The 17,552-nt window shown below is 55.8% G+C and overlaps 1 protein-coding gene across 3 annotated transcripts in view; it reads left to right on the top strand.

Annotated features, from left to right (window-relative positions):
• Positions 1–6,094: 6,094 nt before the first annotated feature.
• PWWP2B (PWWP domain containing 2B) overlaps positions 6,095–17,552 on the top strand; it is a 53,980-nt gene continuing 42,522 nt past the window's right edge. For all 3 annotated transcript variants that reach the window (XR_008462953.1, XR_008462954.1, XM_054174700.1), the window contains exons 1-2: positions 6,095–6,336; positions 14,850–16,491. Coding sequence is in view for 1 of the 3 variants with exons in the window: in XM_054174700.1 (XP_054030675.1) it covers positions 6,191–6,336; positions 14,850–16,473 (1,770 nt within the window). In the remaining 2 variants the exon portion in view is untranslated. The remainder of the gene's footprint in view (positions 6,337–14,849; positions 16,492–17,552) is intronic.

Raw genomic sequence — 17,552 nt, forward strand, 5'->3', positions numbered from 1 at the left:
TTCAGCACAGGAGCTGGAGCAGGACTGGTGAGCAGTGCCACTGTGCAGCTCCCTTGGCCTTCACAGCATCAGCAGCATTTTACTGAGCAATGAAGGGTGTTCAAGCCCAGCCTTCTCTCTTGGCCTCTCTGAGTCTTGTTTGCTGGGCTCTGTATGAAGCCCTTTTACAGGTCTGGTGAGGAGCAGCTGAGGGACCTGGGCTTATTCAGCCTGGAGAAAAGGAGGCTGATGGAAGACCTTCTGGCTCTCTTGAAAGGAGACTGGAGTAGGGGTTGGTCTCTTTTCCCTAGTAACAAGTGACAGGACAAAAGGAAATGGCCTCAAATTGCACCAGGGGAGGTTTAGCTTGGACGTGAGGCTGGCAGAGGCTGCCCAGGGAGGTGGCTGAATCTGCATCCCTGGAGGTGTTTCAAAGAGGCAGAGCTGTGGTGCTGAGGGACATGGTATAGTACCAGCCTTGGTAGAGTTAGAGAATTGTTGGACTCCATGATTTTAAAGGTCTTTTCCAACCAAAACAATTGTATGATTCTGCAGAAATGGAAGCTTCTTCATGCTGTGTGACAAAAGAGAACACACACAGAAGGAGTCTTCCTACAAATGTGTCCTCAAACCGTCTCACAGCATCTTTGTGATGTCACTGCTGCCCTGGACCCCAGCACTGAGCTTCTGCTGAGGGTCTGGAACCAAACACCAGTGTTTTCCCAGCAGCCACTGATGACTAACCAGGACCTCCCAGAACTCCAGCCTTTACAGCATGGTTTTATTCCAACATGAATCAGTTTTCATTGCTGGCATTTCCACGCCATGTGTTAGCATTGTGATTTGCTGTAGCTAGCACAGAATGCACCATGTGCTCCTGATAACATCACTGATTGCACCTTGAAAGAGGGAGCAGAGAAGCAGGGCTGTAGCCCTGGAATCACAGAAGAAAGGGTGCTAAAAGGAACAGATGGAGCTATGAGGTGGAGAGAGACTTTTCATAAGGGTGTCTAGCAATAGGACAAGGGGGAAAGGTTTGAAGCTGAGGGAGAGTAGGTTTAGACTGGATCTTAGGGAGAAGTTCTTCAGTACAAGGGTGGGGAGACTCTGGAACAGGTTGCCCAGGGAGGTTGTGGATGCCTCCTCCCTGGAAGTGTTTGAGGCCAGGTTGGATGAGGCCTTGAGCAGCTGAATGTAGTTGAGAGGTGTCTCTGCCCATGGCAGGGAGGTTGGAGTAGATGATCCCAGGCAACCAGCACCAGAACCAGAGGACACAGTCTCAAGCTGCACCAGGGGGGGTTTAGACTGGAGGTTAGGAAGAAATTCTTCATAGGGAGAGTGATTGGCCATTGGAATGTGCTGCCCAGGGAGGTGGTGGAGTCACCATCACTGGAGGTGTTTAGGAGGACACTGGATGGGGTGCTTGGTGCCATGGTTTAGTTGATTAGATGGTGTTGGATGCTAGGTTGGACATGATGATCTGGAAGGTCCCTTCCCTTCCCTTCCCTTCCCTTCCCTTCCCTTCCCTTCCCTTCCCTTCCCTTCCCTTCCCTTCCCTTCCCTTCCCTTCCCTTCCCTTCCCTTCCCTTCCCTTCCCTTCCCTTCCCTTCCCTTCCCTTCCCTTCCCTTCCCTTCCCTTCCCTTCCCTTCCCTTCCCTTCCCTTCCCTTCCCTTCCCTTCCCTTCCCTTCCCTTCCCTTCCCTTCCCTTCCCTTCCCTTCCCTTCCCTTCCCTTCCCTTCCCTTCCCTTCCCTTCCCTTCCCTTCCCTTCCCTTCCCCTCCCCTCCCCTCCCCTCCCCTCCCCTCCCCTCCCCTCCTATCTCTGAGGCCCCTTCCAACCCAAACTCCTCTGTGAATCTATGAGGGCAATGTTGTGAATTGTGCCAGCCTAAAGCCGTTGATGACTTCCATCTCATTTTGTCAGCACTCGGTGCTCTTTTGCCACCCTGTGATGTATAGAAACCCTGCACCCTGGCTAAGACTGTGACTGGAAAAGGCATTTCTAAAAATCAGGTTAATTCCAGGCTTACTTTAAAGAAAAAGAGAGCATTTTAAAAGACCATCACATGGACCTGGGCCGTGTGCCTCTGCTCCTGCAACGCAAGGCCAAGGCAAGACGCGTGCTCTCCAAGCTGTTCCTATTTAATGAGAGTCCTTTATTTCAGTAATAACCCAATTATTTTATGCTGTCTACACATTTTATAGCATCTCTGCAGCTGATGCTGATGGGAAGTCAGTTATCTCTGTATCCTATCTGCAAAGCCTTGAGCAAGGTCTGGTCTAGTGGAAGATGTCCCTGCCCGTGGCAGGGTGTTGGAACTAGATGATCTTTAAGGTCGCTGCCAACCCAAACTGTGCTATGATTCTGTGATAAGATGGAACTGAGTCCCAGCTGATTGACAGCCATACCAGGACAGGTTCATTCTGAGGGACACATGTGAGTGCTTGTCTCGGTGGCTCTCTGCCAGCCAGCCTGGGAAGCACTTGAAATCCTCCTTCTTTATGAGAACTTAACGAAGGGAGAGAAGGGAGAAGCATAAACATGCCCCAAACTTTGAAGAGCCTGGAAGATGTTTGCTGCTATTTTTAGAAGGCATTCAAATGAAGTTTCAGGGTTGGTTTTTTTTTCTCTTTTTCTGTTTGGTTTCAACAGGTATGGGGGAAGCCTGGAATGCTCTGTTTGTGTTTCTGGTCACGAGATTGGTTTGCTCCACTTCGCACTGCTGAGCCCTCAGGTGAGGCTGTGACTAGCTGCACAAGCACGTTCTAGCTGCTGAGCTCAGGGCACGGCTCCTGAGCTCATACACACACCTGAAAGTGAAGGAAATCAGCTTTATGGCCAGAACAGGGGAGAGAGGTGGCCACAGACACCAGGGCTATGGTCAGGCAGGGCTGAGAAGCACACAGTGCAGCAAATACTTTGATTTAGCAGCCACTGGTCTGTCAGTCCTGCTCTTGCGTTGACTTTCAGACCTGTGTGAATATCCTCCCCTGCTGCTCAGCCCTGGGGAGGCCAGAGCAGGAATCCTGGGTCCAGTTCTGGGCTCCCCAGTTCAAGAGAAACAGGGAACTGCTGGAGAGGGTACAGCAAAGGGCTACAAAGATGTTGAGGAGACTGGAACATCTCTCTGATGAGGAAGGATGGAGAGAATTGGGGCTTTTTAGTATGGAGAAGTAGAGGCCAAGGAGGGATCTCATCAATGCTGATCAATACTGAAAGGGTGGGTGTCAGGAGGATGGGACCAGGCTTGTTTCAGCGGTGCCCAAGGGGTAATGGGCACAAACTTGAACATAAGCAGTTCCATCTAAACATGAAGAGGAACTTCTTTAATTTAAGGGTGATGGAGCCCTGGAGCAGGCTGCCCAGAGAGGTGGTGGAGTCTCCATCTCTGGAGGGATTCCAGAACTGCCTGGGCAAATTCCTGTATGAGCTACTCTCGTGAACCTGCCTTGGCAGGGGGCTGGACTTGGTGATCTCCAGAGGTCTCTTCCAACCCCAACCATTCTGTGTCTCCCATGGTGCACTGGGAAGGGCTGTACTCTTTGATCTGCTGCCCATTACCACTTCAAACTGACAGCCAATACAGTGGAAGAGTGGCTTGCATGTGCTGTGGCCTGGCCACGTGCACCAGGCACAGCTCTGCTGCCCTTCACATTCCCATTCTGTTACTGTGCCTTTTGCAGCTTCTCAACCTGTGCCAAATGCTGCTGGTGGTGCCAATCTCCCCATCAGTGTTTCCTCTGTTGGAACCACAGGACCTTCTCAGAGATGCTTTGGAGGCTGCAACCCTGGAACTGTTCAAAGCCAGGTTGGATGAGATGTTGATCAAGCTGACTGGTAGGAGGTGACCCTTCCCATGGCAAGGGGGTTGAACTAGATGATCTTTAAGGTCCCTTCCAATCCAAACCATTCCACAACTCTATGACCTCATGCAGCTTCTCTGACCACACACCTCTCCTTTCTCACTTCTTCATTCCATGATTCCATGACCTCATGCAGCTTCTCTGACCACACACCTCTCCTTTCTCACTTCTTCATTCCATGATTCCATGACCTCATGCAGCTTCTCTGACCACACACCTCTCCTTTCTCACTTCTTCATTCCATGATTCCATGACCTCATGCAGCTTCTCTGACCACACACCTCTCCTTTCTCACTTCTTCATTCCACTCTTTGCCTACTTTTGGAATAAAGAAGCTCTCATTTTATCTGAAGCATCTTCTGGCCTCAAGCCCACAGCGACCTGATGAGAGCACAGCCTCCCTGCCACACCTAACAGGGCAGCTGAGTCACACAGAAGGCAGAGCCTCTGTCCCTGTGCCAGGAAATGGTGACTGTTCAACAGTCACCTGGCTCCCTCCTGCTCCAGTATGTCGTGCACAGCTTGGTGCCAGCTGCGTGGTCCCAGCGTGGAGCTCACTCCTCAGGGTGAGTGTAGGAGTCATGGATGACAGCAGCAGCCTGGCATTTAGGAGTGGACTCTGTCCCACGCTGTGGGCTCCTGGTGCTCCAGGAGGAGCTCTCATGAGGTGGCACATGGCAGCAGCTCAGCATGGCCTTGGTTGCTTCCCTCAGCAATCTGCCCTTTGGTTTCCCAATTCAATCAGAGAGTTTTGGTGCTACTCAGGAGATCTTCCCTTAATTAGTGCCCTCAGGAATTTGGTAGCCCATCAGATCCTGCAAAGCAGAAGTCCTTCATTGGTGAGATGTGTTAGAGCTGGCAGGGCTGGCTGGCAGAGGGCAGCCCCAGGGCTCTGTGCCCACCTCACTGGCTCTGCCACCCAGAATTACACACCTTAACCTTCCTCATCTCACCAGGGTCACTAATGAGGGTCACCCAGCCAGTCCTACTGCCACACTGACAGGAGAATCAGAGCACCTGCCTTGGGTCTGCTACACTTCTGAATGGGTCCTGTAGAGTGACATGGACTTCATCCACCTGTGATGAGGTTCCAGAAGATGTGTGTTGGTGAAGCCTGCTCACTGTCCATGCTGCTAAGTCTGCACTGATTCATTTGTGCATTGCAAAATTGTCTGCACCTCGCCCAAGCTACATTCAGAGTCTGGGTTTAATGAGTTTCCATGACTGCAGTCCAGCGATCCCCCCACGCCCCAGCCCTCCAGCCACAGCTAGAAGGCACAGGAAGGAGGGACTGTCCCAGAGCACTGCCAGCAGTGGCCTCTCTGCCCTTCCCTCCATAACTGGGGCTGTTAAGCAGGTACCATCTCTAGAAACAAAGCCCTGAAAGAGCTATTTGGCTGCCTGTCAGAGGTCCTCTAAGTGCCATGTCTCCTGTCCCTCCTCCTCAGGGCCACCAGAGGATATGACCTCTTGATTGTTTTCTCCATATGAGAAGAAACTTGTTTGGTGTGAGGGTGCTGGAGTCCTGGAGCAAGCTGCCCAGAGAGGTTGTGGAGTCTCCTCCTCTGGAGAGATTACAGCCCCACGTGGACATTGAGCCCCCAGCTTTGCTAGTGGTGCTCATTACTGTTTAGAGATGTAACCAGATATGAGAATTCCAGTGCATGAAGAAGAGTGTGGCCAGCAAGTCAAGAGAGGTTCCCCTCTCCCTTTAGTCTGCCCTAGTGAGGCTGTAGTTGGAGTCCTAGGTCCAGTTCTCAGCTCCCCAGTTCAAGAGAGACAAGGAACTACTGGGGAGTAGTTCCAGGGGAGGCTCCAAAGATGCTGAGGGGCCTGGAGCATCTCTGCGAGGAGGAAGGGCTGAGAGCCCTAGGGCTGTTGAGCCTGGAGAAGAGCAGCCTGAGAGGGGATCTGCTCAATGCTCAGCAAGGGATAAAGGACCTCTGGGGGGTAAGAGGATGTGGCCAGACTCTTGTCAGCGGTGCCCAGTGTCAGGGCAAGGGACAGCGGGCACAAACTGGAAGCCAGGAGGTTCCACCTGAAGATGAGGAGGTCCCTTCCGACCCCACCATGCTGGGGTGCAGAGACAACCGTAGCCACCAGGGGGTGTACGGGGCCAAGAGGGGAAGGGGCGGGGCCAAGGGGCGGGGCGTTACCCCGCTCCGCCCCCTGCCCCCACCCCTTCCCCTTTTGGCCCCTCCCGGTCGCACGTGCGCGGCAGCCCCCGTGCGGCGCTGTGACGTCACGTCGTATGTCAGCGGCGGGAGCGCCCGCAGCGTGAGGTCATCGCACGGCGCGGCCCCGGCCCCGGCCCGGCCCCAGCGGCCGCGGCGGGCAGCAGCAGCAGCATGGCGGAGGAGGCGGAGGAGCCGTCGCCGCGGGTGGGAGCGTGGTTGCCGGTGCTGGTGGAGCAGATGGTGAACGACACGCTGGTGGTGACTCTGAGCTGCGGGGAACGCCGCTTTACCGGCGTCCTGCTGGACTGCACCAAGAAGTACGGCGCAGGAGGGAGGAAGGGCAGGGGGACAGCTGGAACCGGGGTGGGGGGGTGGGTTGGGGGGAGCCTCCGCGCTGCCCCCCGCTGCCCGCCCCTTTGTTCGCTTGGCATGGTCCTAAGGGAACAAAGCGGCCCCGGGGCGCGGGGCCTGGCCCGGGGTGGCGGTACCGGTACCGTCCCGCTTCCGCCGGCACGCACGGTTACGCCGGGCCCGTCCGCGATGACCGGCGAGGCTGTGCCGTGCCGCTGCGGCTCTCCGGGGGCAGGCGGTGGGGCCAGGCCACTGCCCCCGCAGCCGGCTCGGGGTGAGGTTGTCCCTGCCCCTGGCTGCCCCCCTCCCCCCCAGCCACTCGCTCCCGGCCCCGCAGCGCCGCGGCCCGGCCGGGTGCCGGAGCTGCCCGAGCTGCCCTCTCCCCTCCGCCGACCTTGCGCTGCCGCAGCCCCCGCCTGCCCGGGCCGCCTTGGGGAGGGGGCTGCAGTCCTTTCCTCTTTCTTCCTTCTCTGAAGCCTCCGTCCCCCCTCGGAGCCACCTGGGGATCCCCATCTCCTTGTGACCCCCTCTCCCCTCCGTGCAGCCCAGACTCCACGGCTCTGCCACTTCGGGCCGTGGTTTCCAGAGGATCTTGGAGGATCTCCTGCCTGGTTTAAGGGTTTGCTCTGGCAGCCGCAGAGGCCCTGGTCCTCTCCCCGTGTGGTGTCACCCTGCTCTGGAGAGGTCGTGGTCTCCTCTGAGGTGCAGAGAGAGGCCTTTTCCGAGCAGAGTGCATGGAGGGCCTGGGCTGAAGGCTGGGGAAGCACTCAGCAGATGCCTTGTTTCGAAACAGCACGAACTTTTCAAACCATTTCAAACGCCCTGGTGGGAGCAGGGCTCCCCAGGGTGCCAGGCTCAGGAGAGGAGGGGGCAGCTTCTGTCTGCGCAGGTCGGTGCTGGGGGGACACAGCCAGCTTCACCTCGGCAGTTCGTAGCAGACCTATGAAGCCAGGCTCCTGAACTTCATTCCTGCAGTTTGTTTAGTTTGATGTGGCTATCTCAGGAAATTGGAGCCAGATTTGCAGCAGTATTCAGGCATCTGACTCCATTAGGAGCCTGTAAACCCTGCCTGGTGTCTGGTTCCAGCCAAAGCACTGAGAGGTGGGCAGCTTTTCCCTCCCTTCACAGCTCCTGCTGGCTTCACACTCCAGTTGTCTTCCCTGTAGTGACAATGTGCACGTTTTTAACCTGGGGTTTTTTCTTTCCCTACCTTTGCTCTATAATTGGGGTTTTTTTTTGTGGTGGTGTTCTTTTTGCCTCCTCTGCCCCCACTGGAACCAAAAAGGACCAGACGGGTGTTGCCTCCCAGGCTTTCAGGTGCTTCTGGTGCTGACCCAGCCATAGCTCTTGTGATCTGATCTCTGCTGAGGGGGGAGGGCAGCAGGCAGCCTGTGGGCACCAGCAGTAGAGTTGTCTCTGAGTGCTGGTGCTTGTTCTGCTGCTGTCCCATGAACTAGGAGACCCTGTGGGTTGGCTGGGGGCTGCCTGCAGCTGTGGTAGGGGTGTTGGAGCAGCACCTTCCTGTCTGACCCGAAGTGGAGTGGGGAAGGCAGAAGGAAAGGAGTTTGCTGATGTGTAGCACAGCTTCCCCATCTCTTCTCACCAGCCCTGTAGTCGTCATCTCTAATGATCAGACTTGTCTGAGGTGAAAGGTGACCTTCAGATGGAATCAGCTGTCCCCAAGGTTACAGAGGGAAGGGTTCTTTGCTGTCGCCTCCAGTTGCCTTCAAAGAAGCCTGTGAGTGAGTCAGTGGTATGGGAGCACTGCTGCAGGTAGACATGGGAGGAAAAGCAGTGCTGGGGGCCACCTGGCACTGCACTTCTGTCAGTTTCAGGGCCATGCTGGAGCAGGAGCACATTCAGCTGTCTCTCCAGAAGTCCTGGGTAGATGTCGTGGCTTCCACTGCAGGGGCTGTGTCTCATCCGTGGTGGTTCCTGAGTGTTGGCTGGCCTGTCATCACAGAATCCCAGCATGGTGAGGGTTGGAAGGGGCCTCTGGAGCTCAGCCAGTCCAACCCCCCTGCTAAGGCAGGGGCACTCACAGCAGCTTGTCCAGGATCACGAGGTCCAGATAGGTTTGGAAGCTCTCCAGAGAAGGAGATGACCAAGCCTGTGACGCGTAGTGCCGAGGGGATGGAGCCAGGCTCTGCTCAGTGATACCCAATGACAGGACAGGGGGCAGTGGGTGGAAGTTGAGGCATAGGAAGTTCCATGGAAACATGAGGAAGTTTTTTTCCCTGTGAGGGTGAGAGAACACTGCCCAGGGGGTTGTGGAGTCTCCCTCTCTGGAGCTATTCAAAAGCCGCCTGGATGTGTTCCTGCGTGATCTGGTGTAGGTGGTCCTGCTCTGGCAGGGGGTTTGGACTGGCTGATCTTTCAAGGTCCCTGCCAGCTCCTAACGTTCTTTGATTCTGTGTGTGATGTAGCCCACCAGCAGGAGGACAGCGTTGTGCATGAGGGGAGTGCCTGGCTCCTGGTGGACCTTGGTGACTTCAGACGAGCGTGGAGAGCATGCTGGAAGCACCTTCTCCACTGCCTGTTTGGGATGTGGTGGAAAGAAGGCATCAGTGTGACAGCAAAGCCCAGGGGTCAGTCTGCTTGGCATTGGAAGGTGAAGGTTGAGATGTGCCCCAGAGGCTGCAGGGATTTGTCAGCTTGCTGCTGAGCTTCCAAGGCTCCATGACAGACATGTGGCAGAGGTGTTTGCCCTGCTCCTCCCTGCTGCCCCACTGATGAAGCAAGGTCTTGCTGTCCTGTGCCTGGTTCCTGCTTGCTCTGCCAGTACCTCCTGGGCAGTTGGCAGGGCCATGTGGGTGATGCTACCCCGCTAGAGAGGGACAGGACTGGCAGGAGAAGAGCAACTGGCATTGTTTTTCCTGTGCAAAAAGAGAGGAGGGCCCCAAAAGAGGGAGAGCCTGTCTGGTGGCTTTGTGGTTTTTTTTCAAGCAGGGGTTGGCATGGCCTAGAGAATGAGTCTGTAATATGTAAAGGGGGGAGGGGGCCAGGAAGATGGAGACAGACCCTTCTCACTGGTGCCCAGCAACAGGACAAGGGCCAGTGAGCACAGACTGGAGCCCAGGAGGTTCCATCTGAACAGGAGGAGAAACTTGTTTGGTGTGAGGGTGCTGGAGCCCTGGAGCAGGCTGCCCAGAGAGGTTGTGGAGTCTCCTTCTCTGGAGAGATTCCAGCCCCACCTGGTCAGTGTGTTCCTGGGTGCCCCTGCTTTAGAAGGGATATGTTGGACTGGATGATCTCCAGAGGTCCCTTCCAACCTCACCATGCTGGGATTCAAGGGTTGCAAAGAGGATGAGCTCATACCCTGCAGTATCTCCTGTTGCTTGTGATTCTTGCACGTGTGCTCATGCCCTGAACTCCCAAGCTCAGGCCCCTTCACCTTGGCTGGATGGGTTTGGAGGTGCAGGGTCGAGCGGGTAGGTAGTAGAAACACATCAGCTGCATCCAGATGTGTGCCAGCATGGGAAGAGCTCCTGAGATGGGTATTTCTGCTTGTGGTGAAAGAGCTTCTCCTGGAAAGCAAGGTGTGCCTGATGGAACATGTCCTGTTCTGCAGTGGGTGGAGAGGCACTGGAGCAGGATCCTCTGAGGAGGAGCTGTGCCCACGTGGAAGGCGGCTGCGGGCTGCTGAGGGGGCGGCTGCTGGCTTACGCTTTCCAAAGGTAGGACTTCATCTCTCCTGGCTGGTGGTGGGAAGTCCTCAAGTCTCCCTGGAAGTCTCCCTGGTGGGAACCAGGGCTGGAGGAGCCTGAGGGAGCTCAGTCTGTTGGTGCATCCCTGCCAGGAACATGCAGTGTGGAGGGACAGAGAAGCCAAAGGCAGCCTTGGGTCGTAAGAGAGATCTCTGTGTGGCTTCTCAGAGGCTGCTTTCCTTCCCTCTGTGCCTGACAAGTAGGACCAAGGTGCAGAGTCTTGTGGGGAGGTGGGCAGAGCCTCAGAACTCTTCTTACCTCTGCCCAGACTGGAGAAGGGATGGCTTCTCAGCAAAACTTCTTTCTTGGCCTCAGGAGATGCTTCCAGAACAAAGGAAAAGAACTAGAGGTCCCTCAGGAGTGAGTGTGTCCTTCACCTGGCTGTGATGCGAGGCAGGGGTGCTGTGAGACCCTGCACCACGGGGTCCCAAGCTCAGAACCAGCCATGTGTTCCATCAGACACCCAGTCACAGATTCACAAAGTTGTTTAGGCTGAAAAAGACCTTTAAGATAAGTCCAAGAGTTATCCTAGCACTGCCAGGTCACCCCCACACCATGTCCCTCAGCACCACATCTCCATGGCTTTGAAACCCTTCCAGGGATGGGAACTCTACCACTGCCCTGGGCAGCCTGGATCAGGCCTTGACAACCCTCAAGGGGAACAATTGTTCCTCATGTCCAACTTGAACCTCGCATGGGGCAACTTGAGGCCATCTCCTCTTGCCCTGTTGCTTGTTCCTTGGGAGAAGAGACCAACCCCCACCTGTCTCCAACTTCCTTTCAGGGAGTTGTAGAGCCAGAGGGTCTCCCATCAGCCTTCTCCTCTCCAGGCTGAACAACCCCAGGTTGCTCACAAGACCTATTCTCTCCTCAGGTCAACCCCTTAGCTGTGTCTCCTGTAGCACCCTGAGCTGTGGCTGTGTGGAGCAGGGCTCTGCCTGGTGCTGCTGGGTGCCATGGTGGGATGAAGCATGCAGTGCTGAGCCACCAGTATCAGTGTAGGAACATCCTAGTTGTGCTACAGCAGGATTTGTGGAGCTCATCTGTCTCTGCATGGCCATGGCCCTCCCTGACAAAGCCTCTACCTGGCTGTGTGGAAGCTGCTACCATGGAAAATGAGCCTTAAGCTGCTTTGTTGTTCAGCCTGGCCGTGGTGTAATCCCTCAGACAGGGCAGGTGGTGTTTTTTATAGCATCACAGACTGGTTTGGGTTGGAAAGGACCAATAAAGGTCATCCAGTCCAACCCCTCTGCAGGCAGCAGGGACATCTGCAACTGGAGCAGGTTGCTCACAGCCCCAAACAGCCTGACCTTCCAGGGATGGGGCATCTCCCACCAATCTGGGCAACCTGGGCCAGGCTTTCACCACCCTCAGTGTCTTCCTAAGCTGCATCAAAAGCAGTGTGGCCAGCAGATCCAGAGAGGTGGTTCTGCCACTGCTCTGCTGAGACCTCACCTGTAGTACTGCATCCAACTCTGGAGCCCTCAACACAGGAAAGACATGGACCTGATGGAGAGCATCCAGAGGAGGTAGCCACCAAAATAATCAGGAGGCTGGAGCACCTTTGTTACAAGGACAGGCTGAGGGAGCTGGGGTTGTTCAGCCTGAAGAGGAGAAGGCTCCAGGGAGACCTAATAGCAGCCTTCCAGTACCTGAAGGGGGCTACAAGAAGGCTGCAGAGGGACTGTTTACAAAGGCCTGCAGTGATAGGACAAGGGGCAATGGTTTGAAGTCAGAGAAGGGCAGATTTAGGTTGGGTGTTAGGAACAAGCTCTTTACCATGAGGGTGGTAGAACGCTGGAACAGGTTGGCCAGGGAGGTAGTTGAGGCCTCATCCCTGGAGATACTGAAGGTCAGGCTTGACAAGGCTGTGAGCAGCCTGATCTAGTGGAGGCTGTCCCTGCTGAATGCAGGGCAGTTGGACTAGATGACCTTTGGAGGTCTCTTCCAAGCCATTCTGTGTTTCTGTAACCTGTCCTTGCCTGCAGGAGCAGAGGGAGCTGGGCTGGTGCCCACGTGAGGAGCAGAAGACTGGTGGGGTTTCTGGTGTGACCAAATCATAGTTTCATGGCATAAAGAACCCAAATTTATAGCCTGAGTTTTGGAAGGGAGGCTGCTTCCAGATGTTTTATGGGTGGTGCTGACATCCCTGGCTGCACAAGCTGTGCCTGCTTCCTTGGATGTCACTTGAAGGGCACCTACAATCCCAGTTGTCTCTACTTAAGAAACCTCTTGGAACAAACCCACTTTGTTCCAAATTGGGCACTTTCAGTGGCTTAAGCCTCTTGGCTCACTGGGACTCAAACTGGGAGCTTCCCAGTTCAACTTAGCTGTCATCTAACCAGCAAGTTCTTGTTCTCTTGCCCTCTGATGATGGGAAGGGACTTTACAGAGTCCAGGTAACTGAGTGGTTGGTTTTGTTCCAGAGCAGGGGAAGGCCTGCTCTTGCCTCTGTTCTTGCATGGCTCATCAGCTTTTGGTGATGCTGGTTTCTGCAGGTGTTCCTGGGAAGGAGACATCTTCTCCCCTGCTCCTGGTGAGGGCAGGTGATGTTTTCAGGGTCTTTCCCACAGCAAAGCTCTGTGGCCTGAAGGCAGAGTGAGGTAGGTGTGAAGAGTGTGGGTGCTTGTGTGGAGGAAGAAGGCTTCACTCCATAGAATCATAGAATGGTTTGGGTTGGAAGGGACCTCCAAAGGTCATCTAGTCCAGCCCTGCTGCAGTGAGCAAGCCATCAGCAAGCCCATGCTATAGTGGCTTTGTGTTTCCTTTGACAGGGGGCTGTGTGGGTGCCTTCAGCTTCTCTTTGGTGCCCTTCTGCATGATGTTTGCCAAACTCCTCCTTCCCGTAGCACCACCAAGAATCTGAGCACAAGCTGGAGCAGGTCCAGGAGAGGCCACAACAATGATCCCTTTTAATCTCAGAGGGAGATTCAGAGTGGAAAGAAAGGAGGAATGTTTGACCCTGAGGGTGCTAAGAGCCTGGCCCAGGTTGCCCAGAGAGGTGGGAGATGTCCTGTCCTTGGAACCAAGGCAGATCAGGTTGTCTGGGGCTGTGAGCACCCTGCTCTAGTTGCAGGTGGCCTGCTGGCTGCAGGGGGGTGGACTGGATGACCTGCAAAGGTCCCTTCCCACCCAAAGCAGTCTGTGGCTAGTGGCTGGGAGGAGGAGGATGCAACATCCTGAACTAAAGCTGATGTTTAGTTGGCAACTGCTTTTCATCCCCTCTGTTTTCCATGCTCCTCTCCACAGCCCTTTGTGATCATTATAAAAGCTGAAGCACTGTACTGGTGGTGTCCTCTCTGCAGAAGGATCTCTGGAAAGCCAAGACAGGGCATGGCCCATTCCCAGTCAGCATTCCAGGGCAAATACTTGTGCAAGTGCTTTGTTAGCTTCATATTTCTAATGTCAGGCCAAGGGCATGAATTCTGCTGCAGAAATCCAAAGTTGTGACTTGTGGTTGTGACTTGGTGTTTCAGAGGAGTTGCTCTTGCCAGTGTCTGTGCAGGATACCAGAGCCAGGCTTTGGTAGCCTGAAATGGGACTTGGCATCCCCAGTCCTACACCATCATCATTAATCTTGCTGCTCTGCAGTGGGTGGAGCTTTCCTTATTTTAACAAATCAAGTGATGTATGGAGGGCCTGGGGGCAGAGGAGCAGAGCTGTGTGCTGGTGAGCCTTGGCTGGAAAGTGCCTGTTATCCATCCAAGTCAAGGTGTTCAGATTGTCAGGGAGAAGCTGAAAAATCAGCCCTGCAAGTACAGTGTGAAGAGAGAAGGCTGAAGAGCTCCCAGAGGGTTTCAGTAATCTATCACAGCCCTCCTCAGGGCTTCACCTGCCTGCTGACAAAGTAAACTGCTATGTGGGGTAAAACTCGGAGCTTCTTGGAGCAAAACGTTGTGCAGAGTTCATGGAAGTAGAATCCTGGAATGCCAGGTTGGAAGGGACCCCAAGGATCATCTGCTCCAACCTTTCTAGGTAACAGCAGAGTTGAAATGAGCTGGCCCAGCACCCTGTCCAGCTGAGTCTTCAAACTGCCCAATGCAGGGGGCTCCACCACTTCCCTTGGGAGATAATTCCCAAGGCCAACAGTTCTCATTCTCTTCTGGAGTCCAATGGGAATCTCCCCAGCAGTAACTTGTCCCCGGATTTTGCTCTCCATGCCTTTTCTGTCAGCACTGTAGGACACCTCTCCTAAGCTGTGCAACGCTTTGGTTGTTTCCAGCAGCAGCACTGTCTGCCTTGTCTTGAACACCCAGGGACAAAGTTGTGTCCTTGGGCTGGTGAGGCTGTGGCAGTGTTTGTTTGTTTGGCTTGGTCTGGGGGCTTTCTTGTTTTTAAACAAAGTGGCATCTTAGCTGTGTGCTGCCTTCCCAGGGAAGCATCTTTCATAGAGTGGTAGGGGTTGGAAGGGACCTCTGAAGATCATCCGGTCCAACCCTCAATCCCCAAGCAAGGTCACCTAGGGCAGGTCACACAGAAGCGTGTCCGGATGGGTCTTGAAAGTCTCCACAACTTCTCTGGTCAGCCTGCTCCAGGACTCCAGCACCCTCACACCAAACGAGTTTCTCCTCCTATTGAGGTGGAACCTTCTGGGTTCCAGTTTGCACCCATTGCCCCTAGTCCTATCACAAGACACCACTGAAAATGGCCTGGCACCTTCTCCTTGCCCCTCACCCATCAGATAGTTGTAAACATTCATGACATGCCCTCTCAGAGGTTTCAAACATTCTGACTCTGTCTCTCCCCCTCCCTGTCCTTCTCGCCCTGTCTAGGTCCGGGCTCTTTTGCCTCCCGTCCTCCCTCCCCAAGCCCGAGGATCCTCACGCCAACGGTGCCGCCGACAGCGGGGGCGCAGCGCAGGGCGCGACGGAGCCGCACCCCGCCGGCCAGCAGCCCCCCAAGGGCAGGGGAGATGAGCAGGTGCCCCCTCTGCTGCCTGCCCCACCGGCAGGCAACCTCCCCCCTTACCCGCCCTACTTCGAGGGAGCCCCCTTCCCCCGGCCGCTCTGGCTGCGGCACACGTACCAGCAGTGGGTGCCTCAGCCGCCGCCGCGGACCATCAAGAGGACGCGGCGGCGCCTGTCGCGGAACCGCGACCCGGGCAGGCTGATCATGAGCACCATCAGGCTGCGGCCCCGGCAGGTGCTCTGCGAGAAGTGCAAGAACACCCTGAACCCCGAGGATGCCGGTGCCCCCCGGCAGAGCGCCAAGACCAGGAGGAGGCTGAGCATCCAGGACAAGGAGCAGAAGAAGCACGGCGACTCCGACTACGCGGAGAAGAGGAACAAGCGAGAGAAGAGGGAGGACGAGAAGTTCTCCGGGGAGCTGGTGCATCGCACGCCGGTGATCAAAATCTCCTACAGCACTCCGCAGGGGAAGGGAGAGGTGGTCAAGATCCCTTCCCGGGTCCACGGCTCCGTCAAACCCTTCTGCCCGGAGCGCGTGCTGCAGAACGGAGGGGAGGACCAAGAGGAGGGCAGAGACTCGGAGCGGTGTCGAGAAACCAAATGCTGCCTGGAGAAGTCGCCGGGCGGGCAGCTGGCTTCCATCCCCAAGCTGAAGCTGACGCGGCCGGTGCCCGCCAGCGCCGAGGCGCCGCCCCCCAAGATCCGGCTGAAGCCTCACCGCATCCGCGACGGGCAGAGCGTCTCCATCTACAAGGCGGAACTCATCGACGAGATCAACGTCCTGCAGGGCAGCCGGGACCCCGACCCCGCCGCCTTCTACAATGACGAATCCGCCGACAGGAGCCCGGCCGAGATGTCCTCGGGGAGCTCGGGGGAGGACGACGACTTCAAGCGGTTCCCCCAGGGTAAAGAGGGCCACGAGAACCTGGCGTTCCTGATGAACTACCGCAAGAGGAAAGCGGACTCCTCCAGCTTGTCCGTCTGCAGCAACGACAGCCTGGACGAGTCCAAGTCCTCTAGCTCGGAGGTGACGTCTCCGGAGCTGTGTGACTTTCTGCCCGGCGACGAGGCCTCCGTCTCCTCCTCTTCCAAAGACGAGCGCAAGGTGGTGCCGCCCCTGACCGTCAGGCTGCACACCCAGAGCGTCGCCAAGTGCGTGACGGAGGATGGCAGGACCGTGGCCGTGGGGGACGTTGTTTGGGGTAAAATCCACGGGTTTCCGTGGTGGCCGGCGCGCGTGCTGGACATAAACCTTAGCCAGAAGGAGGACGGGGAGCCCTCGTGGCGGGAGGCCAAAGTGTCGTGGTTCGGTTCTCCCACCACCTCCTTCTTGTCCGTTTCCAAACTCTCCCCCTTCTCCGAGTTTTTCAAGCTGAGGTTTAACCGCAAGAAGAAGGGGATGTACCGCAAAGCCATCACGGAAGCCGCCAAGGCCGTAGAGCACCTGACTCCGGAAATCAGAGAGCTCTTAACGCAGTTTGAGACATAACCTGGCCTCCAGTATCAGGTGAGTGCTTGCTGGGCTGGTGCCTCCCGGGGACAGCCTCCTGCTGGGTGTTCGATCTGCGCTCTGCCGCTTCTGCGCCGGGGCGTTTCCGTCAGAGGCTGCGGCTGACGGGCGCCCAGCTGCAGTGCTCGGAGGTTAGCTGGTGGCGGTTCTCCGTGAGAGCCTCCTGGAGCGCCTCTCCTAGGGGGACGGGCTGGGAGAGATGAGGTGGTTCAGCCTGGAGGATAGAATAGAGTAGAATAGAATAAACCAGGTTGGAAGAGACCTTCAAGATCATCGTGTCCAACCCCTCAACCAATCCAACACCACCTAAACAACTAACCCATGGCACCCAGCACCCCATCGAGTCTTCTCCTGAACACCTCCAATGATGGTGACTCCACCACCTCCCCAGGCAGCCCATTCCAATGGGCAATCACTCTCTCTGTATAGAACTTCTTCCTAACCTCCAGCCTAAACCTCCCCTGGCACAGCTTGAGACTGTGTCCTCTTGTTCTGGTGCTGGGTGCCTGGGAGAAGAGACCAACATCTGCCTGTCTACAACCTCCCTTCAGGTAGTTGTAGAGAGCAATAAGGTCACCCCTGAGTCTCCTCTTCTCCAGGCTAAGCAACCCCAGCTCCCTCAGCCTTCCCTCATAGGGCTGTGTTCCAAACCCCTCACCAACTTTGTTGCCCTTCTCTGGACACCTTCCAGCAAGTCAACCTCCTTCCTAAACTGAGGGGCCCAGAACTGGACACAGTACTTGAGGTGTGGCCTAACCAGTGCAGTGTCCAGGGGCAGAATGACCTCCCTGCTCCTGCTGGCCACACTGTTCCTGATGCAGGCCAGGATGCCATTGGCCCTCTTGGCTTCAGGGAGACCTTTTGGTGGCCTTGCAGTGCTTAAAAGGAACAAGGGAAAAAGCTGGGGGCAGACTTCTGAGCAGGGCCTGTTGTGACAGGACAAGGGGTAATGTTTGAGTTCAAAGAGGGAGATTCAGAATGGAGAGATGGAAGAAATGTTTGCCCCTGAGGGTGGTGAGAGCCTGGCTCAGGTTGCCCAGAGAGGTGGGAGATGCCCC

The sequence above is a fragment of the Dryobates pubescens genome, chromosome 30 (assembly GCF_014839835.1).
Source record: "Dryobates pubescens isolate bDryPub1 chromosome 30, bDryPub1.pri, whole genome shotgun sequence".
NCBI classification, from domain to species: Eukaryota; Metazoa; Chordata; class Aves; order Piciformes; family Picidae; genus Dryobates; species Dryobates pubescens.